The sequence below is a fragment of the Leuciscus leuciscus genome (assembly GCF_965113295.1).
Source record: "Leuciscus leuciscus genome assembly, chromosome: 15".
NCBI lineage: Eukaryota > Metazoa > Chordata > Actinopteri > Cypriniformes > Leuciscidae > Leuciscus > Leuciscus leuciscus.
The window spans coordinates 3,365,391-3,392,984 of record NC_138739.1 but is presented as its reverse complement, the minus strand read 5'-3'; the positions used below and the strand labels follow the sequence as shown (position 1 = coordinate 3,392,984).

At 36.5% G+C, this 27,594-nt stretch overlaps 3 protein-coding genes across 14 annotated transcripts in view; 1 reads left to right on the top strand and 2 right to left on the bottom strand.

The window, feature by feature from the left end:
* Nucleotides 1-1,097: 1,097 nt before the first annotated feature.
* On the bottom strand, nucleotides 1,098-12,776 carry LOC309476126 (uncharacterized protein). 2 transcript variants are annotated; one of them, XM_082139335.1, is made up of 3 exons: nucleotides 12,206-12,776; nucleotides 11,157-11,417; nucleotides 1,098-4,198 (listed from the first exon to the last, which is right to left on the bottom strand). In XM_082139335.1, exons 2-3 carry the CDS (start codon nucleotides 11,203-11,205, stop codon nucleotides 3,243-3,245), a joined length of 1,005 nt encoding a protein of 334 aa, XP_081995461.1. In that variant the 5' UTR covers nucleotides 11,206-11,417; nucleotides 12,206-12,776; the 3' UTR covers nucleotides 1,098-3,242. The 2 variants fall into 2 exon arrangements, with proteins under 2 accessions (XP_081995461.1, XP_081995462.1); XM_082139336.1 differs by lacking the exons at nucleotides 11,157-11,417; nucleotides 12,206-12,776 and adding an exon at nucleotides 9,498-9,837.
* A 1,804-nt stretch (nucleotides 12,777-14,580) lies between these two features.
* LOC309475424 (uncharacterized protein) lies at nucleotides 14,581-21,125 on the bottom strand. Of its 8 annotated transcripts, none has more exons than XM_082138188.1 (3): nucleotides 21,052-21,125; nucleotides 16,672-16,732; nucleotides 14,581-16,581 (listed from the first exon to the last, which is right to left on the bottom strand). In XM_082138188.1, the coding sequence occupies exon 3, from the start codon at nucleotides 16,573-16,575 to the stop codon at nucleotides 15,496-15,498; it is 1,080 nt and encodes a 359-aa protein (XP_081994314.1). In that variant the 5' UTR covers nucleotides 16,576-16,581; nucleotides 16,672-16,732; nucleotides 21,052-21,125; the 3' UTR covers nucleotides 14,581-15,495. The 8 variants fall into 8 exon arrangements, with proteins under 8 accessions (XP_081994314.1, XP_081994315.1, XP_081994313.1 ...); XM_082138189.1 differs by lacking the exon at nucleotides 21,052-21,125 and adding an exon at nucleotides 20,623-21,031; XM_082138187.1 differs by lacking the exon at nucleotides 21,052-21,125 and adding an exon at nucleotides 20,632-21,031.
* An 828-nt stretch (nucleotides 21,126-21,953) lies between these two features.
* Nucleotides 21,954-27,594, top strand: part of ampd2a (adenosine monophosphate deaminase 2a) — a 41,263-nt gene continuing 35,622 nt past the window's right edge. The window contains exons 1-2 of one of the 4 annotated variants that reach the window (XM_082139008.1): nucleotides 21,954-22,183; nucleotides 23,421-23,516. In XM_082139008.1, coding sequence (XP_081995134.1) covers nucleotides 22,177-22,183; nucleotides 23,421-23,516 — 103 coding nt within the window. In that variant the 5' untranslated portion in view covers nucleotides 21,954-22,176. Of the gene's footprint in view, nucleotides 22,184-23,420; nucleotides 23,564-27,594 lie in introns of those variants that run through there. The other 3 variants (XM_082139009.1, XM_082139010.1, XM_082139011.1) reach the window with 3 other exon arrangements.

The following is a 27,594-nucleotide window of genomic DNA, read 5'->3' as shown; positions in this document are numbered from 1 at the left end:
GACAAGTGGACCTTTTGAAGGGACAAGTAAAAGAGAATTTTACTTGCTCGACCTGACAAGTACCCTGATTAAAACGTCAATGACAAAAAATAAAAATAACTAGGAAATCACTAAACGAGAGAATTCTGATTTTATTACATTCAAGTTGTAATCGATAGTGGTCGGATAATAAATGTATTACTGACGGTAACAATGTTGTGCTGTTGAGGTTCACAGCCTCTTGAGGAGAAATCTGAACAAATGAGCGCAGCTCACACAAAGAAACTCAGTGAACAACACACTGCCTATAAAAATTCAAAATGTGGAGTTTTTATATTTTTAACATATGATACAGTTAAGCAACCTCACACGCCGAGTGCTGTTTCCCAAACACCATCACGATTGAAAATGTGGCATTGATTTCATACAACAGTTCAATAAACAGTTAAAATTAAGTCACTTAGTGGAACCATTCCCCTTGGCAACAACTTCTCCCTTCTTATAACACCAGTGACATCCATGTTCCCCATTAAATTGTTTTATATTTTGGACAGTGCAGTGAGCAACACACAGACAAGATTAAACACACGAACATTCAAGCTTTGTGTATTACTGTTAGACATTCCTGTTCTAGCTGAATGCATTTATCGACAAATGGCTGCATAAAATAATTCATTTTCTCCCCTCAAACAAATCTGGACAGAAGTGGTTGAATTGGGTGGGTGTGAAGTGGGTGACCGATTAAACCACCAGGAGTAAACGTGAATGGGCCCTTGTATACTTGTGATCCAATTGACCAAAATGTATCTTAACAGCAGCTTAACAAAGCTTTACAATCTTATTTCATCCCTTCCTTGACCATGTGACTGAAACCAAATGTGAGACATTTAAACTGACCAATCAGCAGATTACAGTTTCCCACATCATACTTTAGGTGTGACATTAGAGGCTTTCGCACCAGAGGAACCTCTTAACCTTTACGCTGAGTAGAAAATCCAATGCAACTTTGAAGGGACCAAGAGAAACATGATTGCGTATTTCTGCTCAGCATGACTTTTAGATGTAACTAAAGTAAAATTATACTTATTCTTGATGCAAGAAGAAGCAGACAATAAAAATGGACAATAAAAGTTTAATACTTGGTGCAGAGAATACAAAAAGAAAGTAAAACTGGACAGATTTCTCTCTTTATTGACTATCAATCAGCCTCTTCTTCAGCTTCCTGAGCAAGAACAGTTAGTAAAAAAAATGTTTAAAAAAAAACACTTGTACTTTTAAACATATAGATTATATTAAGCAACATTAATATGCGATATTGCTCTTTGGGAAGGAACTTCATCTTTGAGTTGATGTGAATCTTACAATAGAAACTGCTGTTCTTAAAGATAAACTATTTAATGTGACAAATTTTGACAATGTTTATTTTATACTGTCGATGGTTGTGGCCAGGGCTGTAGAGTTCTAGAATCGCTCCCCCGAGAAAAATTTGATTTCTCCGATTTACATATGTGCATTTCAAGACATATGAAGGCTAAAATCTCCATCACTCTTTCTTTTTCTCTCAGTCTCTCTACTATGGTCTGTCTCTTCCCCTCCTAAAGCTGAGCTTTCTCTGATATTCTTTTGATTTTTGTCTGTGTCAGTGAAGAAAGTAAACATAGGCTCAACTGATATTTATATTCATCAGTTTTCTTGATTATTTTTGTGTGTTGTTTAAAGGTTGTATCAGTGATTTCAGGCCCAAACATAAATGATCACATTCATCTAATCTTTCCTAACGATCCGCTAGCATGCCGTAAAAAAAAGCGTCTCTGTTGTGAGGTTTTCGCGTGCAGTCGTCATAGGCAGCCGTGCACGAGCGCAAAACCTCATAACACCCACCCCTGTCGGTGATTGGTTGGAACACTATTTATTTTGGTTTTGAGTGGTTGGTGAAACCAATTGTTTTTGTGTGCAGATCTCAGAGCCTAGGCTGCCTACAGAGACGCGGTTTTTTGACGGCATGCTTATGGGGCGGGCAGCTAGCGGATCGTTAGGAAAGATTAGAGGATCGCTGATACAACCTTTAACATTTCTATTCTAAAACAGCTGTCAAATATGAAATGTTTAGTTTAGCTATATTTGATCTCACACTTCATGACCGTTAACTGAAGCGCTAGAACATGCGCTCAGCAGCTTCTGTGAACATAAAGCCTGTCTACTTTAATTTGATTGGTCATCTCAATATTCTGATGTTGATGAGCGGCGACAGACCGCAGAGCTCAGACGAGAAGATCTTGGAGCTGTGCAATATCCTTGCAGCACTAAAGTAGAGTTAATACTATATTAGGGAATTATTTCACAACCTTTGTTATATACACCTCGGAAATATACTTAAAGGGTACATAACATACACAGTTTCACCTAATCTCATGTTAATCTTGAGTACCTATAGTAGTAGTGCATCCTTCATATCTCCAAAAAGTCTTTAGTTTTATCATATTTATAAAAGAAAAATACAGCTTTCCGATTCTCTCCGGAAAAAGCCGAGCTCCTGGAGGCGTGCCGTGGGCGGAGCTATAGAGCATGTCTTTTTCCAGCAAAAGACAGAAATCTGATCCAGTTGTACTTAATGAATGGGGTCTTTTATCACTGGGACCACTCCACGTTTTAATAGCAAACGATTTGCAAATCCAGCGTTGACCTGGGCCTTGTTAATAAAACATTCGTCACTGAAATGACCAGAACACACAACCGCACTTGCTACACTCCGTTGCTGCCCCGGAAAAACAAACTGCATCCACTGTTCCTGTAACGCTGGGTTCTTTGGGAAGCTGAACACGGTAAGCTTTCCCTCACATCCAAAAACACACTTTTTTGGAGACATTCTTGAACAAATCCTATGAAGCGCTGCCAATGATTTCCTTTTGAAGCGCGTTGATGTGCGCGGTCTCGCTCTCCTCTGGTTGACGTGTGCGCAGGCGCGCTTTTCCCGAGAGAAATGCTCATATAAGGAGTTCCACGATCGAAAAAAAACAGCCGAAACTTGTACCAACCCGGAAGTAAGATTTTCGGCACAGAAATGCTCCGTTATTCGTCCAAAATATTTTTTTTAAACTTTGGCCATGTTTAGCATGAATACATGAAACACCATTGTACCCCCCCTTTAAGTCTGGACCACGGTGACTTCATAACTGGCTACAGCCGTGGTTGTGGCTCGTTTAGACAAACTAATAGGAAAGAGAGGTGGCATCGCACTTGAAAGTGCTGGAACTGAAGATAAGCTACTTAATGTGAGTTTTTGTATGACTTTGTAGATTAGATGAATGAGTGAAGCTCTTCCCACATGCAGTGCAGTGATACGGTTTCTCTCCAGTGTGGATCCTCTCGTGTGTTTTCAGGGATCCTGACTCACTGAATCTCTTGTCGCAGTGTGAACACTTGTAAGGTTTCTCTCCAGTGTGAATCCTTTCATGTTTTTTCAGGGATCCTGACTCACTGAATCTCTTGTTGCAGTGTGAACACTTGTAAGGTTTCTCTCCAGTGTGAATCCTTTCATGTTTTTTCAGGGATCCTGACCAACTGAATCTTTTGTCGCAGTGTGAACACTTGTAAGGTTTCTCTCCAGTGTGAATTCTCTGGTGCTGTTTCAAAACTTCAGCTGTGATAAAAGTCTTCTCACACTCAAAGCACATATGATTTCTTACACCAGTGTGTATTTTCTGATGTTCTTTTAAACTCTGCAGACGTGAAAAACTCTTTCCACACAAAGAACATGAATGTGGTTTCTCCTGTGAATGAACTAACATGTGGCTCTTCAGGTTTGAAGCCCTCAAAAATGTTTTGCCACATTGATCACATTCGTGCAGTTTCTCTCCAGTGTGGATCTTCATGTGTGTCTTAAAGGAACCTTGTCGTGCAAAACTCTTCCCACACTGATCACACGTGAACGGTTTCTCTCCAGTGTGGATCTTCATGTGTTCCTGAAGGGTTCCATGTTGTGTGAAACTCTTCCCACACTGATCACATGTGAACAGTTTCTCTCCAGTGTGGATCCTCATGTGAACCTTGAGATTCGGTTTGTTTGTGAAACTCTTTCCACACTGACTGCAAGTGAAACATTTCTTGTCTCTTCTTTTCAGTAAAGAAATACTTTCAGTCTGTGAGCGAGTTTTAGCTCTAGTTTTGACCTGATGATGTTCCTCCTCCTCTTCACTCTCCTCATTCTCCAGCATCACGTCTGAAATTATAGTTAAAAGTATCATGTTTCTGTAGCAAGGACTATTACATATATTAAATCAACTGCACAATTATCTAGCATAATATTAACATTTTAAAACTATACAACAGTAATACAGTTCTGACAGTCTCTCAGAGAAATATTACATTTATTTTAATAAAAATGTTATGAACAAGTAATTAGCCATTGTACATTTTTGGCAAACAAATGGCGACAACCAGGAAGTGACATCATTTGAACTCTTTCTCGAGTATGATGGGAAAATAATCTCAATCATTTGTAGTGTTGACTACATTCATCAACCCTGATACCAAAGTTACAAGATAAATTACTTTTTATTATGAAATACAACTAGACTAACTTTGGCCTTGACATTCATAGGGAATTTGAGAGTTTAAACTCTAGCCATAGTCATTTGTGCGCAGGCTATATGCATATATATGTATGGAGGTTGCCGAGCTGGCGAATGGCCATAGCAGATGTTTAAGCCCTATATGATATAGGCAAATCAATTCTTCTTCGTCTTCTAACAGCATTTAATAAAACGGGTCCACCATGACAAGGTTCCCTCAATGCTCACAGCAGACCTTTTTTTTGTCAAATATTCAGAAAAGAGTATACAAAACATTTTGGATGGAAACCCAGCCTGGCGAATTCAATTTATGATATATATATATATATATATATCATAAATTGAATCGTTTCCATCTCTTCTCGTTCTGTTTAAAAGAACAAAATCATTACTTCCCAGGATTTCTACCAATGACTTTAATATTAATAAGTTATTAACAGTCAAAACATGATAAAAACATGTCCAAATATAGCTGCAAGCAGCCATTATCGGGGCCAAGCAGAATAAGACGACAAGACATGCCAACATGTCTGAAAGTGTCAGACAAACTGCAACAATGAGAAAGACAAATGTTAAAGACATTTAAAGAGGATTTTAGGCAGAAAAATCATATAAACAGTAATAAAATATGTAATAAAAAAATATGATTTAATGGATTATCACTTTCAACCAATAGGTGGCACAGTTACAAAACTGATGTGATGTGGTCAGAGTGAAGTGACAATGACACATACAAAGTTTGGTGTCAATATGTCAAGGCATTGCAGAGATAAAGCCTGAATAGTGCTTTTGGCATCATGCCTCAAATTTGCTGCTACGCTATATGAAAACGGTTTCGTCTATCAACACGAAATCCATAATCTTTAGTCGGCACAGTCTGGAGATGATCCGATTCGATTTTGGTGAAAATCGGACAAACGGTCTAGGAGGAGTTCGAAAAAGTAGGTTTTGAATGAAAATCAAGATGGCGGACAGGAAGTTCGGCCAAATAAGGAAAACTTGGAATCTGTGTTCTCGGCTTGACCCAAGGAATCTATTAAGACCAGTGACGTTACAATTAAAGGTGGGCGATATGGCAAAAATATCATATCACGATTTTTTTCAGGAAAATCACGATTCACGATTTTATCACGATTCTTTTTTATGTTGGTTTTACTATTTTGTGACTGAGCATTACAGCCAAACTAATGTCCATATTTTAAAAACAAAGCCTTAGGTAACAAAATATAAAATAAAAAAGAATGGCAGACAGGGGCGAAGATAAAAAATGTTGTCATTATTTTCTTTGTTATTAAATATTAAGATCAAAGGTACACATTACACATACACAACTTAATATTCAAATTAAATAAACAGTGCTTTATGTTTTCAGCTACAGGTGTATTTAACAGTAGCATTGAAGAAAGTAATTAAATGAACAAATATGAAAATAAAACAAAACAGACTTCACTGTATAAATTATACATTGATACTTATTAAAGCTACTATTAAAAGTGATCAGTCAACAGCAGTGAGTGATTTTCTCTTTGCATTTTGTTGTTTTATTAACATTAAAGGGATAGTTCTTTATAAAAATTGTCAAATTGTCATAATTTACTCTCTCAAGTTGTTTTAAACTCGAATAAGTTTCTTTCTTCTGTTGAAAATAAAAGTTATTTGGAAGAATGTGGGTAACCAAACAGTTGATGTACCCCAGTGACTTCCATAGTATATTTTTCTCCTATTGAAGTCAATGGGGACCAGTTTGGATAGCCACATAATATTATCAAAATATTAATATTAGAAATATATTAGAAAATATTAGAAGGAAATCAATACATTAATACAGGAACAACATTAGAGTGCGTAAATAATGAGAATTTTTATTTTTGGGTGAACTATCCCTTTAAGGACAAGCGGCAGCGTGTTTACTATTACTACTGTCTCTTTAAGAGCTGCACTCGACGCGTCTAATATACACGCATTTGACAAGCAGATTTTCTCTCAATTTTCTCAAGTTTGCTTTCACTTTAGACATAACCGACTTTGTTTATGTAAACCTTGTGTGTATTTAACAGTATTAGCACAATAAGACTCGAAAGATAACTTAGTCCAGTATCGAGGCGCTGGTAGACAGGCTTTTAGTGCATGTGAGCTTCACATGTACGCGCTGAGAAACGCACACGTTAGAACAGCGAATCAGCACGCGAATTAAATGTTTAACCGACAACGCATTAAAGTTTTTTTTCTCTTTCTGACATTTCATACCTGTTGTTAAATTTTTTTTATTAAATTGACTATAAAAAAGATTGCTTGTGTGTGCTGGTGTTCATTCCAGTCTTTTAAAATAGTTGAATGAATGAATGCTCGCGAGGTGCCTGTAACGATTTTGAATAGGCTAACGTTAGGCTATTTAATCAATAATGTACACAGGGTAGAGGAGAACGACAGTCAACTACTTTGAATATTATAGCATTTTGGGCATAAACATGTAAATAGTGAAAAGACTGACATTGAAAAATGACACAGAATGATTAAAATGTAATATTTAAAAATGTAATCCAAATAAATAAATGTTCGTGGTTAGCACTGATGTTATTCATTTCTTCTCATACACTTCAGCGTCGCGGTCACTGGCCATGTCCTTGACACCAGTGGGGACGTTCTGAGAACGTCCTGGGAACGTAACATTTCTAGCTGGCCACTATCTATTATTAGCGCAGCGGCCGTCAGCTAACTCTTCACGTCATGTCATCATAAAAAGAAATATACAAGAGGAAGATAAAATAATTAGGAATCATAGATCCATATGAAGCACCACGAGTTCTTGATACAGGCATTAAATGTGTAGAAAAACTTCCTGACATTGAGTTCGGTGACATTTACAGCTACCTTATTCACTTCCCATCACGCTACACCGGAGCTTCATTAAAAGCATACAAAAGCTTAGCAGACTATCGGTATCACGAGTCCGGATGGGTCAGCAACTCTTTGATTTGGACGCCAGCGGGGAAGGATTTTTCAATCATCACCGCAAAGGTTGGTCAATAGATGAATATTTCGCGACGAGCTGTATTATCACCAGCGGTTTAGCATTTTCTATTCCGTCAAGATGGCTGCTCCAAATGGCGTGACGTCACGCGGGACGTCCCTATAGCACTTGATTTCACAAAACTGTATTGAAGTCAATGGGAATTTCATGTTTTGTTCTATTATAGCGCCACCAAGAGGCTCAGTCCCACCATTTTTTTTGTATGTGTCCTCAGAGTGAGCCCATACATATGTGTGTCAATTTTGGTGAAAATATCTCAATTCGCTTCGGAGTTATAGACACTTATATGAAAAAAAACACGTAAAAAATTACTGACACATGACTTTGATCGGACTTTACTACCCCTTACTATCAATATTTTCGCATTTGGGCATTGACGTTTAGCTATCGACCTATGTTTCCAAACTTCTGACGGTGGTTTCGTCTCAATCGGACAAGCGGTTTCGAAGATATCGGCAAATGTTTTTTAAGCGATAAATCACAACGCTACACAAACCATAAGGCGAAACCTAGCATGTTTGGTATCGTTGGACTGGGCAAGGATTCAGGAGTCTAATGAGATGACTCTCGTCAATATAAGTCGACCACACCCAAAGTTATAAGCATTTGGGGGGAAAAACCACTAGGTGGCGCTGTTTTGAAACTTCTCAGGCTCCTTCAGGGCATCGTGCTGATGACCCATACCAAGTTTCGTAACAATCCGTTCATGCATTCTTAAAATACAGCATTTTAGCACAAAATTCAAAATGGCCGACAGCCAAAATGGCCGATATGGTAAAATTGGATATCAGTCGACTCGGCATGTTGCCCTGAATCTAACGAGACCAATTTTTATGATTGAACTGTTCAGAAGTTATTAGCAAAAATAGTCAATGGGAGAGATCCCTCTCTCAGCCTCACGGGCCAATCTGAAGTACAGAAAGGGGCCTCGATCTCCCTGCTGCATTTCATTAAATAGTCAGACCTCTTTCACATGGAAACATGTGCTAACAAAAGAAATTTGCATTCAGAGGTAGCACCTCTTGGGGGTGAGTGACCATTTGTCTTGAGAGACCACCTTCCTTTGTAAGTCAGCTATCCATAAACTCTTAAAACCTTTTTACCTTGTGTTTTACTTATTCTGAAATGAGACATTTGTACCAGTCGCACTGTGACATTTTAAACGATACCAAACATGAAAATACTCTGTGATAATCATTCACATTAAATTATACATTTTCTTGGGAATTCAGGTGAATCATCTGAGCATGAGAGAGAGGGGGTGAGGGGAGAGGGAAAGAGATGTAGATGAAGTTGATCTGGAGGTGAGACTTTCGTCTCGATGGTGCACGAGAGCCAGTTCAAATGGTAATTTCCAGAGAGGTCCTTTTGTCCTCTCAGGGTCTGGTCACCCCCGAAACAGACTGTCCGGAATTTCCTAATTTATCAATTCTTACAACCATTAAAGATGCGTATTATGCGACCTCGTTATCTTGCAACTTACATTACCCCAACAGTCAAAATAAGCCAATTATGCCATGGATGAGATTCAGAAAACCGCTTCACAAATAACAGAAGTTTATATAGCCTATTATACTGTTGTGTTGGAAACACGGATAGCAGTCTAATCCAATAGATCATCTCCAAAACATGACATGTAGTCAGTGGTGGTAAGTAACCAAGTAAAAATACTTTGTTACTTTACTTAAGTATTTTTTTTCGGGGATCTGTACTTTACTTGAGTATGTTTTATTTGCATCTACTTTCACTCTTACTCCACTACAATATTAAAGACAAAGTTGACTTTTTACTCCGATACATTTCCCCATGCCTGCTCCAAGTATTTATTACACTGGCTTTCCAAACCAATGAAAAACTTGGTTTTCTTTTGAAAAAAAGAATGCTCGAGGCCACAAGCTTTGCCAGCATACGCTCACCCAGTAGTCAGTTCGCCATTGTGAAGTGGAAGATGACCGCTGAAACTGGTGAAGATGCAGCTTTCACTGCCAGCAATAATCCCAAGATCCACGACAGGGATCCCCCATGGCCATATCACAAGGATATGTTAGAGTTCACTGAAGTCAAGGGAGATTCTTATCAGCTGAAATGTCTTTTTTGCCTGCCATGGGTGAATTACATTTCAGCATTCAAAACTTCACCCTCAAATCTGAGAAAACATATTGAGGTGAGTTGACGTTAATGTTGTTACTATTGTTAGCCAAGTGATTTCATATTGAATTCAGTACTCTGGGTTCGGGACGAACTCCAAGCTCGGAGCCCTCCCCCTGGACAGCACGTCAAATACGCATTCAACTTTATTTCCTCTAGTTGTATGTAAGTGTGAACTCATGAACTGCAAGTTTTGTGTATCATACAAATAAATAGTTTAAAAAATCATACATTGTGATTTCTGGATTATTTTTTTTTAGATTATGTCTCTCACAGTGGACATGCACCTACGATGACAATTTCAGACCCCTCCATGATTTCTAAGTGGGAGAACTTGCAAAATAGCAGGGTGTTCAAATACTTATTTTCCTCACTGTATGTATCCTTGTGTTCCTGTTTCCTGACATAGTTCTGTTGTATCTCGATGCCTGTCTTGTTTTCATTTTTTTGTTTCATTTTTATTATTAAAGACCCTCCATTCCTGCACTTGAATCCTCGCTTCACTATTACTTCCACCCAGGTGACAGGTGGATCCCCCAAATGAAGTGCCGGATCGGATTTGAGTTTGAGCTTCTGCAAGAACCAATGAGGTTCATTCTCGTGTTACAGGATTAACATTTTTGGGTGAACTAACCCTTTAAATACTTAAAGACTTATTCAAACTTAAACATTTTTTAATCTGAACTACAACCTGCCCTAGATATTGATTGAAAATGTAATGATTCTTTATTATTGTTCGGTAACACTTCACAATAATTCATTAGTTAACATAAACTGACAATTAAATACTTCTAAAGCATTTATTAATCTTAGTTAATGTTAATTTCAGCATTTATTAATACCAACATGAACTAACTATGATCAGTTGTATTTTTATAACTAACATTAATAAAGAATAGTAACTTCTGTAACAAATGAAGCTATTGATCATTGTTCATGTTAAGGCACTAACTAACATTAACTAATAAGATCTTATTGTAAAGTGATAACTATTGTTCTTTATATTTCTTTTGCACTTTAATCTGTTTGTAACATTTGTTTACTTCATATTTTGTGTACTGCTTTATTATATTTATATGTTCAGAGTTATTTTTGTTATAAGAAAGAAATTTATTAAACCTGTTATAGTATAAATTTTTTTTAACATTTCAGTATCGAGAAAATACTGTATATCATCATAAAAGTTTCAGCAATTGTCGCAACATGAAAATGTTATACCGTCACATGCCTATATACAACTTTATCAGAAATTATAAAACAGGTTTTGTTTAATTTACACCATTATGAAAATTGTGTGATTTTGGTATGTTTCATATTTATTACTAATTAATACTTATTTTCTTCTACAAACACTAAATCTGATGAACTGCTTTATAACCTTAATGTTCTTCAGCCTCACTAATGAAGAATCAGGAATAAACACCAACCTCTTTGTTCTTCAGTGTGTTTCATTCTGCAGTGTTCTGGATCTCTCATGTTCTCACTGTCCTTCAATAAACTCTGTCTTTGCAGATTTCAGCTCTTCCTGATGGTTTGATGCTCGTCTTCACTTGTAGCTGATGGGAATATTCCAGCATTTATTGGTGAATTGCAGTGGGAGGAGCTTCACTGAAGGAGGAGGGGCTTCACTGAAGGAGGAGGAGCTTCACTGAAGGAGGAGGAGCTTCACTGAAGGAGGAGGAGCAGATCTGACAAAAACACATTTAAAAGATTAGTTAACGAATTTATATATTTCAATACTAATTCAAGCATTACTGTTGTGTGTATATTAGAGCTGAATTTCTTTTTTCTGCTGAACACAAAAGATGATATTTTGAAAAATGTCTGTAACCAAACAGTTGATGGACCCCATTGACTTCCATAGTAGGAAAAAAAAATACTATGGAAGTCAATGGGGTCCATCAACTGTTTGGTTAGAGACATTTTTCAAAATATCTTCTTTTGTGTTCAGCAGAAAAAAGAATTTCTTACAGGTTTGAAACAACTTGAGTGTGAGTAAATGATGACAGAATTTTCATTTTTGGGCGAACTATCCCTTCAAGAAAAAATACTGACCTCAAACTTTTGAAAAATTCACACACACTTACAGACACACACACACACACACACACACACACACACACACACACACACACACACACGCGCGCGCACACGCACACACACTGGCCCGAGTGGTAATGTGTATGCATCATCTCACACATACTATACATTTATACGAAGGACATGCATTCATTTAAGAATAATCTTTATTTAAACTTCTCTCTTTTGTCATTCACATTCATTTGTTTCAATATAATGATAAATCATAATAGCCACACGAAACACATACTATTCATTAATTCTATATTGTTAGATTTGCATATGTTTACATTTACAACGCATTTTTATATACAATTTTACTGATTTGAAGTGCACAAAAATTAGTTAGTTTGTATCTGTTACTTATAGTTGTTTCTATTTTGAGTTTAAAGTTTACCGGTGATGGTCCGCTGCAGCCGCATCCTGGCGTGACGAGGATTAGCGTCCGGGCAGGAACAGAGAACTGAAGCATTATTGGTTCCGCCCGGACTTACCGTTCGCTGCGAGTTGCCCGGGGGAGGAAAACAAGTTGATGTCTTTATTAATTGATTCCTTTAGTTGTACATTTATGGTATTTAATTACATTTTGATTTCCCTTATCTTTATTTAATATATATATATATATTTATCTGGTTGATTCGATTTCGTTTTACTTAAGGTTATATTGGTTTTTCTGCTTGTTTGGTTGTTATAATAAGCAGATTGCTTGTCTCTTTGTCTGTCAACTGTTTGTGTTATTTTGTGAAGCGACCTTGGGTTCTTGAAAGGCGCTATAAAAAATAAATATTATTATTATTATTATTATATGCTGAATGTAAGGCTGAATTGTTTTCCCTCTTAATTTGTAATGGGTCCATCCTTTATATGTTCATTTGTTCATTTGAGGAGGTCAGTTTTAGTTTGTTTGGTTTTTGGCTAACTGTTTTTTGATCTAATTTTTTGTTTGTTTGTTTGTTTGTAAGAAATGTATGAGTTTGTAAAGCTGATTTTTTTTTTTTCTTGGGTTCAAATAAAGACCCATTTTCCCTAAAAAGCTTGTGTTCCTTGTTCCTGACTTCTTGGTCCCTCACACACATACACACACACACACACACCGACCCCTAAACCTTCCCATCACACAAAACTTTCTGTATTTTTACATTTTCAAATAAAACCTAATTCTGTATGATTAATAAGCTTGTTTCCTCAGTTTAGGTCACAGTGACACGAGTCCCCATGAGTGTGTGTGCATTCAGGTTTAAGTCCCCACCGGGACAGAAAACATGAACACACACACACACACTTAATTTTCATAGACCTATTTTCATACACACTGTAGAAGCTTCCAAAACCTCAAGTTTCACTGAACGAACTCTGTGACTCATCACTGCCACAACATCGGGTGACGCTTCTTCCTGTGACTCAGCGGCTGCTCTGATTGGCTGAAGCTCTTCCCACATGCAGTGCAGTGATACGGTTTCTCTCCAGTGTGGATCCTCTCGTGTGTGTTCAGATGTTCTGAGAGACTGAATCTCTTGTCGCAGTGTGAACACTTGTAAGGTTTCTCTCCAGTGTGGATCCTCTCGTGTGTTTTCATATGTGAGGTCGATATAAAGCCATTTCCGCACTCAAACCACATGAGTTTATTATCTGATGCTCTTTAATTAAAACCATCCAGTCTTGCAAAACTCTTCCCGCACAGAGAACAGAAGTACGGCTTCTCCTGCCGGTGTCGACGACAGAAACGCTTCCTCACAGTGTTCGCAGCTCTACAGAGTGTGTGAAGATGCTCATCAGACTGATGTCGTGTGTGAAACTCTTTCACACTCGGTGCAAGTGTGCGGTCTCATCATCTCAACTTCATCATCTTCTTTCTCTTCCACCAGGACTACAACAATGAACGTAAACAAATCAGCAAAAGTCCCCAAAACTTGATAAAAAAAACTCCTCATATTTTTGTTTGCTTGAAATGAAACGAACTGATAATTGGCCACTAGGCGTCAGGACACAAACAAAACAAGTGCACTTAAACAGAGCAAAATATCTGCATTTGTTTTGTTTTGTAATTCAAATCAACATTCCTGTGAGATATCTGACTGAAGACGAGCACAATCTGGTGATAGAATAGTTTATTCACTACAGGACTGAGATGCAATGTTGAAACCATTTGATTTGATTTAAATAAAAATACATTTTCATTCATAATCAGCAGCACAATATTACAGAAGCTTGTTTCTGCCACTCCATAAACAATGGAAAAGGTAGTTGTGACTTTTTATCTCACAATTCTGGCTTTTTTTTTTCAGTTAAAGGGTTCGTTCACCCAAAAATGAAAACTCTGTCAGTATTTACTCTCCCTCATGTCGTTCAACCCCGTCAGACTTTCGTTCATCTTCAGAACACAAATGAAGATATTTCTGATTAAATATGAGAGCTGGATCACTCCTCCATAGGCTTCTAAGGGATTGAAACTTGCCGGCCCAGAAAGTGAGTAAAGACATCGTTAAAATAGTCCAGTGACTACAGTGGCTCAACCTTAAGTTTATCAAGCGACGAGAATACTTTTTCGTCACTGGAAATGTGCAGTGTTTCATAAAGCTCAGTTTTGCTCTCATCTCCTTTAAGGTTGTCATTGGTCTCCCTCTTTTCTCTCCTAGTTTTTGAGGACGGCCTGCTCTAGATAGATTTATAGCTGTGCCATACTTAATTATTGATTTAACTGTCCTCCATGGGATATTCAATGACTTGGATATGTCCCCCCCCCCCCCCCCCCCCCCTGCCATGTGCTTTTCATTTACTTTTGAGTTGCCAAGATTTTTCCTTTCTCCTTCATAGCGTAAGACAGAAGTTGGACCTGCAGATAGAGGTGTATTTATACTACAAAACCTGTCAATACAAGTGATTTAACTATTTATATGATTTCTTAAAACAACTTGTGTATATACAGTACTGTGCAAAAGTCTTAGGCATGTTAATGAGTTTTACTCACGCTTGAAGAAACCTTCCTGCAAAGCTACAGGACTGGGAAGAGCACTGGCACTCGTGTTCAAATGCTGTAAAGTGAGAATGCTTTCAAAAATAAAATCACAAATTGAATTTATTTATGATTTAACTTCTATTAACTAATTCAAATCAATATATGGTGTAACGACCCTTTGCGTTTAAAGCGGCTTTTGTCCAGGAACACTTGCTCATAGTGTTTCAGGGAGCTTTGCAGGAAGGTTTCTTCAAGCGTCTCGGAGACGTTCCCGCAGTTCTTCTGGATTTAGTCTGTCTCAGTTTCTTCATGTAATCACAGACTGACTCGATGATGGCAATTAATGGCAAAAAGAATGTTTGGAAATGTTGGATATTTCCTACTGACACACGACAGCAAAAGATATAAATAACTGGTATTAACATGCCTAAGACTTTTGCACAGTACTGTATACTATATATAGTTACTATAATAAACAATATTATGTCATATATTGCGAGATATGAACTCGCAATTTCGCGAAAAATTACGATTTTGCAATGCAAGTTTATATTTCGCAATTCTGAGATTTAAAAAAATCTGAATTGTGAGATAAAAAGACGCAATTATCTTTTAAATCGTTTGATTCCGTGGAAAAAACAAGCTTCCTTACAATATACACACATTATTTTGCAAACATAATTACACTAGTGTGACAAAAGTGACCTGATTACATCATACACTGAAAAGTCTCACTCCACGATCAGCGTTTCAATGGGATGGTGCTTCTTCACATGAGCCAGTAGACGCCGCGCCTGCTTGAAGCTCTTCCCGCACAGAGCGCAGTGGTGCGGCTTCTCTCGGTGTGTGTGCTCGTGCGCGATCATCTGCGGCACGCGTGCGAAACCCTTCCCGCAGAGCGCGCACTTGTGCGGCTTCTCCTCGGCGTGAGTCCTCTGGTGTTGCTTGAGCTGGTCGGCCGTCACGAACGCCTTCCCGCACTCGAAGCACACGTGATCCTTCACGCCGCTGTGCACTTCCTGGTGCCTTTTAAAGCAGTCCACCCGCGCGAAACTCTTCCCGCACAGCGCGCACAAGTACGGCTTCTCGCCCGAATGCACTTTGGCGTGTCTCTTGAGCGCGGACGCGGTGATGAACTCTTTCCCGCACTGCTCGCAGTTAAACGACTTCACGGCGGCGTGAGAGAGCTGGTGATCTTTGAGGCCGTTGATGTGTCGGAAGCTCTTCCCGCACTGGTCGCACGCGTACGGCCGCTCTCCGGTGTGGATGGTCATGTGACTCCTGAGCTTCTCGTTCCGTATGAAGCTCTTCCCGCACTCCGGGCACGCGTGCGGCCTCTCTCCGGTGTGCAGTTTGATGTGCCGCTGTAGGTTAGCGTTGCAGGCGAAGCTCTTAGCGCACTGCGGGCACACATGCGGCTTCTCTCCGGTGTGTGTGGTCATGTGTCTCTTTAGCCTCGTCCTGCAGGCCAGACTCTTCCCGCACCAGTCGCACGTGAACGGCTTCTCTCCGGTGTGGGTTTTGGCGTGCCTGGCGAGTCTGGCTTTACACGCGAAGCTCTTGGCGCACTCGACGCACGCGAAGGGTTTCTCTCCGGTGTGGATCCTGATGTGCCGCTCCAGTCTCGCTTTACGTGCAAAACTCTTCCCGCACTGAGGACACGGGAAAGACCTGTTAACCTTTCCTGGGAAAGACGTTTCCGGTGGCGAGGGAGATGGAGGTGTTTCTCCTACAGTGATGGGATGATAATGATGATGATTATGATTATGTTTCTTCTCCTCCACCTCGTTCGGTTCCTCTTTCGCTTCCATTAGAACCTGAAATGAACATAATAATAAAAAAAAAGTCATTAAATTGGGATGGATAAATAAACATAATATGAGTAAATAGATGTGCTAAACGTTAACTCTAGCATGTCAGTGTCTTGCAGGGAGTCAGTGAAAGGGGGTCCATGGAAAAGGAGAAAATCTGGAAAAAAAAAAGATTAAAATATGTAAATAAATAAATTACATTAAAATTAATCAATTAAAAAATTGTTTTATTAAAAGTATAAGTTGGTTATTAATCCATTAAATAGATTAAATTAGATTAAAAAAAATATAAATAATAATATATGATTTAAATAAAATAAATAATACATTAAACAATACATTACTATAGAAAGCTGTATAAGTGTGTGACATACGTATATGTGTGTGTGTGTGTATATATAAATATTATAATATACATAGACATTATATAAACACAAAACTTGTATAATTGATTTGACAGCACTAATAATAATGCAACTTAATAAAAACTAATGGAAAGGAGAAAATCTGTAAAAAAAATTAAGATTAAAATAAGCAAATAATTACATTAAATTAAAATTAATTAATTAATAAAAAATGTGATTAAAGATATTAGTTGGTTATTACGCCGTTAAATAGATTTAATTAGATTTTTTTTAAATGTAATTAATAAATGATTTAAATTAAATAAATAATAGATTAAACAATACATTACTATAGCAATCAATATATATATAATAATTAGTGCTGTCAAATTGATTAATCACATCGAACATAAACGTTTGTGAACAAAATATATGTGTGTGACGTGTGTGTGTGTGTATATGTAAACACACATATATTATATGGACACAAATTTTATGTTAATCACCATTAATCAATTTGAAAGCACTAATAATAATGTACCTTAATAAAAATTATATATAAAAATTATTTTTGATTTATAATATACATTTTTCAGTGAATAAATTGGGTGTTTATAAAAGACAGATGCCTCTGAGGGTCCCTCACATGATCATATTTAGGCGTATAAAATATTAAAAACGTTGTCGTATCCATGCAATAGGATGAGGATATCGATCTATCTATGAGATTTTGATTATTGAGTTATTTAAACATAACGGGACGGTTTCCCGGACAGAGATGAAGCCAGTCCTAAACTAACATAAATCTGCTTTCTCTGTCATGGCTTTAAATAGTCCTAGATTTAGTTTATCCAGAGTTTAATAAACTGATTTGTTCACTTTATTTAAACTTTATTTTGTTTTGTTTTAACACCATTATATCGGGTTTCTAGTTCAGAGATGTGACTGGTTCATGTTAACCTGACTTGAAATGGTCACTCATTTTGAAATGTGTTTCAGTCTAGTAACCCAGTCACACAGGACTTTCACTTCCCATCATGCTTTGCACAGGGATAAACTGGGAGAGAAAAGTTTGAAATAAAGTGATATTTCATGATATTTTTTAGCAAGATGAGAAAATGGAGAGACTTGTTCATGTTTAATGTTGTATTACGTTGGTATTTAAAAGTTTCTGTTATGTTTAGTATTTTTTGGGGTTACGATTGTGGTGAAGTGTTGCTTCTAGACTACACACACACATTCATATATATATACAATTAATTCCGAACAGATTTCAGGCATTTCTTTTCTTTTATTCCACAGCTGATGTGTGCAGTTTATTTAACATGCTTAAAAATAATGTTCTCCTGTTTAGTAACATTTTTATTCTTTTCTGATGCCATTGTTTTCCTTGGATTTGCTTCTAAGTTCAATGCAATTTTAAGATGTTCTTGGTTCATTCCATGTTTTATAGGCAATCTCCGTCATGATAATGCAGATCAGCTCAGTTGGTGTTAAATTAATCTGCTTTATTTTAGTTCAGGACTCCATAGTCCTGGGGCCTGTTTCAATAAGGAGGTTCAACCAACTCTGAGTTAAAACTTGAACTCTGAGTTGACTTACCCTGAGATGGAAAACTCTGAGTTTTCGGTTACAGAACAGCTGAAATGAGTTAGTTCAATCAACTCTGAGTTGACCTACTCTGAGTTAAGCGCGTGCACCACAACTATAAAAAGCCATTATCAATGGAGCACAGATATTACGAGTCACCATGGCAACAGCGCCAGACAAAAAGAGGTCTTCATATTTCTTCACATTTTAATTACTGTTATACAGTGATGGGTGTAATTAATTATCAAGTAATCTAAATACTGTAATTTAATTAAATGGATTACTCTTAATTCTTCTGTAATTTAAAGTTTAATCTGATGTAATTGTATTAGACTATAGAACAATTCTGTATAGGCTATTTAACATACATTTTTAAAAGTTATATTTTTAATGTAACCTTCTCCCTCTACACACTTTGGTCAATTCAAGAATAATTCATGCAATTGTTTATTTGAAAGCATTAAAAGTGCTGTTTGTCTCTCCTTGTATTGTTCAAGTGTTTAAGGTTGACATGGGATTTAGTAATTAGTAATAAGTAGACCAATAATTTCTAAAGATAGTCATTATTACATTAATCTAATTACACTGTTGAAGATGTCATTTGTAGTTAGTAATACAAGTAACTTGCCCAACTGTTATAATATCAGAGGTGAAACTGGAAGAACAGTATGTTATTCAAGCTAATTTTAATTTTCATGTAGGTGCAATCCTGCAGGCATTAAAAGAACATGGCAGCAGCTGGAAATTAAATATAAAAACATAATTCAGTCAAGTAAGGCTTGAGCATAGTATGGGTGTAGGCTACCTGACTTTACAAACATTTGAGATATTAAATAACTAAAGCATCCAGTGTCTAGCAGTGCAGCAGCATTTTTGGCTGAGGGAATTCCTGGATGGACTTCAGAGCCAGTCCCAAAGATCCAAGGGCCTTCATAAAATGTAAGAGGTTTACATTTGTGTTATTTTTTATATAGGCTATTTTTGAGATTTCCATTTATTTTACTTTGGGTTAGGATTTTTGTTGGTCCCAATAGATTCTGATGGTAATATCTGTCTTTTGGAGCCTCCTGTCCCAACAGAACCCCAGGCAGTTGTAAGTCGCCAACTCAATACACCAGAAATTATGACAAATAGTGTTATAAAGTTATACTCAACCAAATGCTCATCACATGGGGATAAAGAGTTTCTGCTGCCACAGAGAGGCCTACAGAGGTAATGTTAATATTATGTGTCTACACATCAAACAATCTACACATTCAGATTATTTCACATTTTTATGTGGAGTAGCCTATAGAATCTAAGTTTAAATCTAAGTATAAACAGGTATTCTTATCTCTCCCCGTGCCCCCAGAGTGTGGAAGAACAGCAGGAGGACGGTCCATCAACTTCTGGTGCACAGATGAACACAGTTCAGTGATTCTCAGTAAATGCCACAGTTTAATTCTGTAGAATTTGTTTAGAACTACATTATGTAACTCTAATCTACTGTGTTTTCAGTTGCCAGTAAAGGAGTTATATAGACTTCATATTATTAAAAAATAAAATCTATATATATATATATATATATATATATATATATATATATATATATATATATATATATATTTTTTTTTTTATAAAAGATTAATTTTATTAATAAAAATGTACTGAAAGAATGAATGAGGTGTTTAAACACCACTTCCACTTTAAAAAGGGGAGGAGACCGAAAGAAACTCTGGGTTTACTGAAGAAAACCTGCTCCCGACCAGGTTAGGTTCACAGAGTAAGTTACCATGGTAACTGACTCGGAGTATAAGTTACCTCTCTTTCTGAAACAGGCTTGACTTACCCTGCTTTCTCAGGTTTAACATATCTCCCATTCTGAAACAGAAAACTCAGAGTTTCCCTCATTTTAGGGTTAACATACTCAGAGTTTTCACTTAACCTCCTTTCTGAAACAGGCCCCAGGTGTAACTAATCTGTGTTTACAGAAAGACATTTTTTAAGACACGATTAACTATTGTAGATCAAGGCTTGATTTAAACCCTGTCCGGGAAACAGTTTATCACAGGATAATAAAATGAATGCTGTATAAAAGCTGTTAAGATTGATAATTTAAGTTTAGATCGCATACCTAGTTTGCCTCAGTCTGTCGACAGCACTGAAATGAGCTTGAGATCTGAAGACATCAGCATAAAACAGCAACTCTTTACATGAACAGTCCAAACTAATTCACCAATCCTGATACAGAACCATAATAAAGCTTAAATAGTCAGATTAGTCTCTCCAGGCGTGATGATTTAAGTCATTTTAATGAGTGATGCTATAATACACATCATTTGCATTGCACATTATTCTGTAATTGCTTGTTCCCTCCTGATAAAATATATTTTGTAGTAAAACGTTGTTAACTTAACTGTTATTTCTGATAAAAAAAAACCCACGAAAAACAAAACACTATTCTGAATATATAATATATAATTAAAATTCCCATTGAGATCGCTTTCAAAATTCACCCAATCAAAAATATGAGTTAAAATTCGCAGATAATATAATAACTTACACAAAGACATCGATATTTTCCTCACTCAGGGAACCGTCTTCTGTCTTCTTCTGCCATTTCACCGCGGAAGACCAGACCATGTGACAGAGCACTTCCGCCTCCTACTGGACTGGAGTTGTAGTGCACATGTTGCGTTTGCAGGAATATTGATAAATATTGTCATTCTGAGAAATGTGATAAGATATTGAACACCGCCTGAGCAGTGAGGGCGTTTGCGGGAGACTTCTGCTTAACAGTTTATCTGAGGTGCCAGTGACCGTTCTTCCAACGGCCAGTAGATTCATTTACAATAGCAAAAGCTTTCCAGAAGATCTAAGAAACTAATAAACATGACTAAAAAAATAAATAAAAAAGTTCGCCCGAATAAAAAATTATAAAAAAGATTATAAGAAAGATAAATATATTGCAGATAAAGATAAATAAATATAAATGATAAATATAATTCTATATAAATATTAATTTAATAATTATAATTATATATATATATATATATATATATATATATATATATAACATTTATTTTGTGTAGTATGTTTCCCTAGCATCTTTGGGTCTTGTCAAGTTTTTTATTTGACTTATTATTATTATTATTATTATTATTATTTTATTCTGCCTTTTCTGAAATGCTGAATTATACAATCATGGAAAATGTCGATACATAATTTGAACTGAACAGCGTCTCTTGCTAGTGCTGCATGAAACCAGACACCACTTATTAAACACATCCTAGAATCTGATTTTACACGTTATTTATCGATTTATTAATTTAACATAACTCTAAATTACCCTTACATCAGCAATATTTGGTTGTATTCTTATCACGTTGAATAAAACTCGTGTTTTGATCGGGTCTTGATCGGGTCCTGCCTATAAATGTGTAGCGGCCCCTTTAAGTGCGACTCCATTTCTCAAGTGAAATTTTATCAAAGTTCCTGAAAAACTCAAACGGTCCGAATCCACTCCGAGTTTTTTTAATAAGTGGAAGACTCTGATATCTGGATGAACGGAAGAACTTAAGCAGTTCAGCTAATATTAAACACCGAAAGTATCTCCCATAATTACTATTAATTTTCATCTTTTCATCTTCATCTGAGGTGGGATCAACCCGGACCAGAATCTACAGACATGTCGAGTGAGTCCAGAATAACAACAGCTCTCTATAACAACGTTATACAACACTAACACTGTACAACAGTGTTAACAATTCATCCAATAACTCAAAATTAATAATCACACACAGTAGTTCACACAGCATTACACAGTAATACACGAATCTTCTGGTCTGGATCCGCTATTTGACGTTTTTATTATTTGGCACTATTGTAGGACTGAAGTCTCGTTAATAATTTAATTAGCTTTTTTTTTTAAATAACTAAATTATGAAATTCGTCTTATGTGGTGAATGTTTAACCAGGTCAAAGTTCTCCGTGTAATAGAGTTTAAAGTCCTCGTGAACATTAGATATGATGATCAACTTCCTCTTTAACGGAACCCAGACTCGCACACTATATACTGAGGAAAGTGTAGATATAGTCTGTGTGGTCAGTCTGTGGAAATATGCGGAACATAATGCATACTACATACTTTATTTAAATAGTATATAAAATAATATGCTATGATAAAACCTTTCATCAATTTGAGCAAACAATGAGTAAATGTGCTGAACATTACATACTACTTTCTATTTTCTAAACTAGTATATGACAGGATGAAGTAGTGTGCTATTATAAAATCGAATAATGAGTAAGTGTGTTGAACATAATGCATACTACATACTATTATTTAAAAAAGTATGTGAAACATTATGAGTTAGTATGCTATGATAAACTAAATCTGTCAGTTTGATTGAAGAGAGGAAACATACTAAACAATGCATACTACATACTATTATTTAAACAAATATGACACAGTATGAAGTAGTATGCTATGATAAAGTATGATCGAATGAGACAAGACCAGGAAAAAAAACCTGTTATTTTTGCCAAGTGCATTGCATTGTGGGAAACATTATTCCACACGGTGTGCTCCCACACAGTAGATCATCCGCACAGTGTGTGTTTTGTAACCGTCTGCACACTGCAGGAATAGCACACTGCCATGCACACTCTTCCCATGATGCAGTTCTTGCTGCATGGTTGCCGCAGCAACAGATCAGAGTGTTGTAGGGGAATCCTAAGCCCCTCCCCTCTGCTGATGTAGGAAGGGAGTGGCTCCGCCTCCACTACTGCGCTAAGAGATCCCCAAGCCCCGCCCCCTGTGCTTGTATCTTCCTGCCCTGATAAGAGAGTCTCCGTGCCTCTCTCTCTCTCTCTCTCTCTCTCTCTCTCTCTCTCTCTCTCTCTCTCTCTCTCTCTATCTGTCCGGTGCAGGCGAAAGCATGTCGGACTCCAGCACAGCTCCACCGCAGAGCAAAAGCAAAAGCAAAGCGGTCAAGAGAGGCAGTTTACACAGCCGGACCAGCCCGGGTGAGTCTCATTGCAGCAGAGAGACAGACGGGTAGAGAGACAGACAGGTGGGGTGTGATACAGGACCGTCTCTTCAGAGCAGTTCAGGCCGTTCTGAGAGTTTCTGCTCTCTCTGTGTGCTTTAAACTGAACCTGCAATTAATATGACAATGAATATTTAAAATAATTGTATTTTTTATAATAATCTTCAGTGTTTTCTCTCATCACCGGTTTCTAATCATGAAACTTTCAGGCAGTTTTGTTTGTTTCATCCCCGAACGCATCAATATATTAATGACGAATGCGGAGTGCGAGAACGTGGGATTCTGGGAAAATGTTCGTCCAGGCGTGTGATGCGAGAGCTCATGAATTACACACGTGTGTGTGTGTGTGTGTGTGTGTGTGTGTCCTGCCTCAGAAAACATGACACACGCGTGTGACACGGACACGTCGTGACGCTCGTAATGGGTTTAAACCTTTAGATCCGTCAGAAACTAAATAAGTCTAGAATAAATCTTAGTGAACGATTTAACAGAAAGAAAAATAGTAGGACATTTAAAAATGTGTCTAAACTAAATAAAATTGAGTTAGAAACACATAATATTTTAAGCTCAACAGTCATCAGTCCAAAACAAAGATGAAAATATTGCAATTTGCAAACATTTAGATCACAAAACAACTTAGAGAAAGTAATCAAATAAAAATAATAATAAAAACACAATAATATAATAACAACAACAATATGACATGATAACAGAAATAATATAGCTGTAAAACAACACAATATAGTAAGATTATACATAATAAGATATTTATAATGCATATTATATTTTTACTGATGTGGTCTAATCATTTAAAGTAACAATAAAACAATTTAAAATTCTACTCGTCAAAATCTACTAAAATCTGATTTATAATGTAAAAACTTTTTATTTAGTTAAAATGTCAATTGACTTTTTATGTCACAATTTCAACATTAAGACATTTAAAGTCAAAATTGTTAGTATACCAATTTTAGTATTTCATAATTTCGAAGTTTTAATGTCAGAATTTTGAATTTCAGAATTTATTCTCATAATTATAACTTTTTAAGTCATAATTTTGACTTGTCATCTCATAAATAGTACTTCGTATGTTATGATTTTAATTTGTCAATTTCAACTTTGTCAATTTTTTAATCTCATAATTGATTTAGTTTGTCAATTTTGACTTTTTATGTCACAATTTCAATATTTTGTCATAATTACGGGTTTAAAAAGTAAAAACATTGTGACTTGGTATGTCAATTTTAGAATTTCATAATTTCGATTTTTTTTTATCTCATAATTATAATTTTTTAAGTCATATTTTAGATTTGTCATCTCATAAATAGGACATAGTATGTTACCATTTCAATTTGTCATAATTCCAATTTTGTCAATTTTTTTAATCTCATAATTATTATTTAGTATGTCAATTTTGACATTTTATGTCATAACTTTTTGTCATAATTATGATATTAAAAAGTCACAATTCTGACTTAGTATGTACATTTTTGTATAAATTTCGTCTTTTTAATCTCAGTCATAATTTTCACTTACCTAATAAATATGACTATATTGACTGTTATATCAATTATTTTCAACTGTTAGATTTTTTTTAACCTCATATGTATGATTCAATTTCAATGTTTTAATCTCAATTACGATTCAGTATGTCATCATTTCGAGTTATATCATATTTTTCGAGTTTTCTCATAAAAAATGTTTATCTCATAATTAGGATTTAGTGTGTCATAATTTCGCATTATGTCATAATTTTGTCTTTTTCAAGTCAAGTCAAAATCTGTTATAAATATTAATATGGTTAAATAAATATTAAAATATGTATATGTGTGAACAGTGAGGAAACTATATAAAACAATAAACAAACAAGGGTGTGTTAGAGCGCCGTCTGCTGGCTGGAGTGTGTGTGTTGCAGTCAGTTTGAGCTGAAGGGTTATAGAGTTTACGGGACAGTTAATCACAGAGATCAACCCCTATCACACACACACTCACCCGTGACGCCCGCAACTGTGTCTCCTGCAGTTTTCATGCCTTTAAGACAATCTAACACACACAAAACTCTCATTAGTGGCACAATGTGTGTGTGTGTTCAGCCAATCCAGTCACAGCTTCTAAATATGAACCCGCGTGTGTGTGAGTCTTTAAACCTCAGTCTAGACACTTGGTTACAGGCAAAAACACAAGTCCAGTCTCTCTGTGTGTGTGTGTGTGTTTAAGTTCACCTCACACTTTATTCTGCTCAATAACCATCCAGTTACACAGTAAAAGACTGTAAAATATAACAATTTCTTATGTTTCTAAGTGTGATTCAGGGGCGGGGCTTATCTGAAAAAGTTTGTGATTGGTTGTACAGAAATTCGAAGAATTTTTTTTTATACACAATTCGCTTAAAAAATGCAAAAGCTGCATATATTTAAGCTTGAAACCTGCTGAACGAAACCCTTGTAAGGCAAGCCCGTTCACTCGGCGGCCATCTTGGAAACGCCCTCGAGCAGCTTTTCATCGACAAGCGCAGCTCCGTCTATTAGAACGCAGACAAAAATATTGGGCTAAAAACACCAAGATATGAACAGTTTTCAGAAAGTGATACACTTTTATGAATTAAAAAGACGTTTCTTTCTAGAAACCTAAAAATCTATTCGCTTGTTACTTTAGCGAATACATTTCTAGATTGCTAGGAAAAAAAAAGTCACATTATGTTTAAATAAAATTCAAATCAGGAATAAATTCTGACAACAATGGCATCCATCATAAGCTTAAATCACACAAATAAAATGATATTTTTTAGGCTGGTTCAGCAAATATGTCTTCTGGCTCGCGATTGGCTCGTTCGACTGAGAGGCGGGGCTACAGGTGCCATTTTGAGTGCTATGATTTCTCTCGTACCCTTATAATGACTTTTAATGGTTTTTGTTGTGTCAATTTTGACTTTTTAACCTTATGACTTAGTATATCATAATTTCAATAAAAAAAAAGTTTTATTTTTTATCTCATAACTATGACTTTATATGTAAGAATTTTGACCTTTAAATGTCACAACTAAGTAAATTTAAACTTTTCTCGTAATTATGAGATTGTCAACTCAATTTTGACTTCAATTCATAAATATGACGTCATAATTTCAACTTTTTGTCGATTTCAGTTTATGTCGATGTTTACTTTTTAATCTCATAATTATGATTTAGGATGTCATAATTTAAACTTTTTGTCAATTTCGATTGATGTCGCATTTGTACTTTTTAATCTTATAATTTTGACTAATGGCCCTTTCAGACATTTATTCCAATGGCTTGCGCCGCGCGAGGTCGGTTTGTTGCTGCGACGATTAAAGTATGCGAGCAATGGTCAAAGTTAAAAATATTTCAACTTTCGCCGCTGCGCTCTGTGATGATCACCTGAGCGGCCTATATAAACGGGGCGTCCAAACAAGCGAGGGAAGCAAAATGGATGAACAGCTAGTGTGTGTCGGAATTTCTGTTGCTATACAATATAGATGCTATCGCTAGCTTCTTAGCACGGGACATATTTTGCTGCTGACCGAAAGGTGGAACAACAATCAAATGACTATACGTATAAACTCCCGCTAGAAGTTTTGACAACTCCGCCTACTTTTCTCTGGCCAGCGTAGCGTAAACCACTTTGTATCTGAAGGGCTACGCTGAACTCAGCGGCCAGCGCCGCCGCGCATTCTGAATTCTCTCTGAAAGGGCCGAAGTATGTCAGAATTTTGACTTTTAAACGCATAAATATGACTTAGTATGTCATCATTTCGACTTTTCAACTCGTAATTATGATTAAGTATTGTCAGAATTTCGACTGATGTCATAATTATGATTTACCAAAGCATGATTTTCTTTCTTATCTGACTATTCCGCACACGTGACTACACTACTTTTGAAACGCTCGTTATTGAGTTTAGTTTCACATAGTACACACTTCAGTGTATGTACTGCTCAGTACGCTAGTGTTGCAGTGCTGACGCAGTCACACACACACACACACACACACACACACACACACACACACACACTCACACAGAGGTCTGTTCCTGCTGG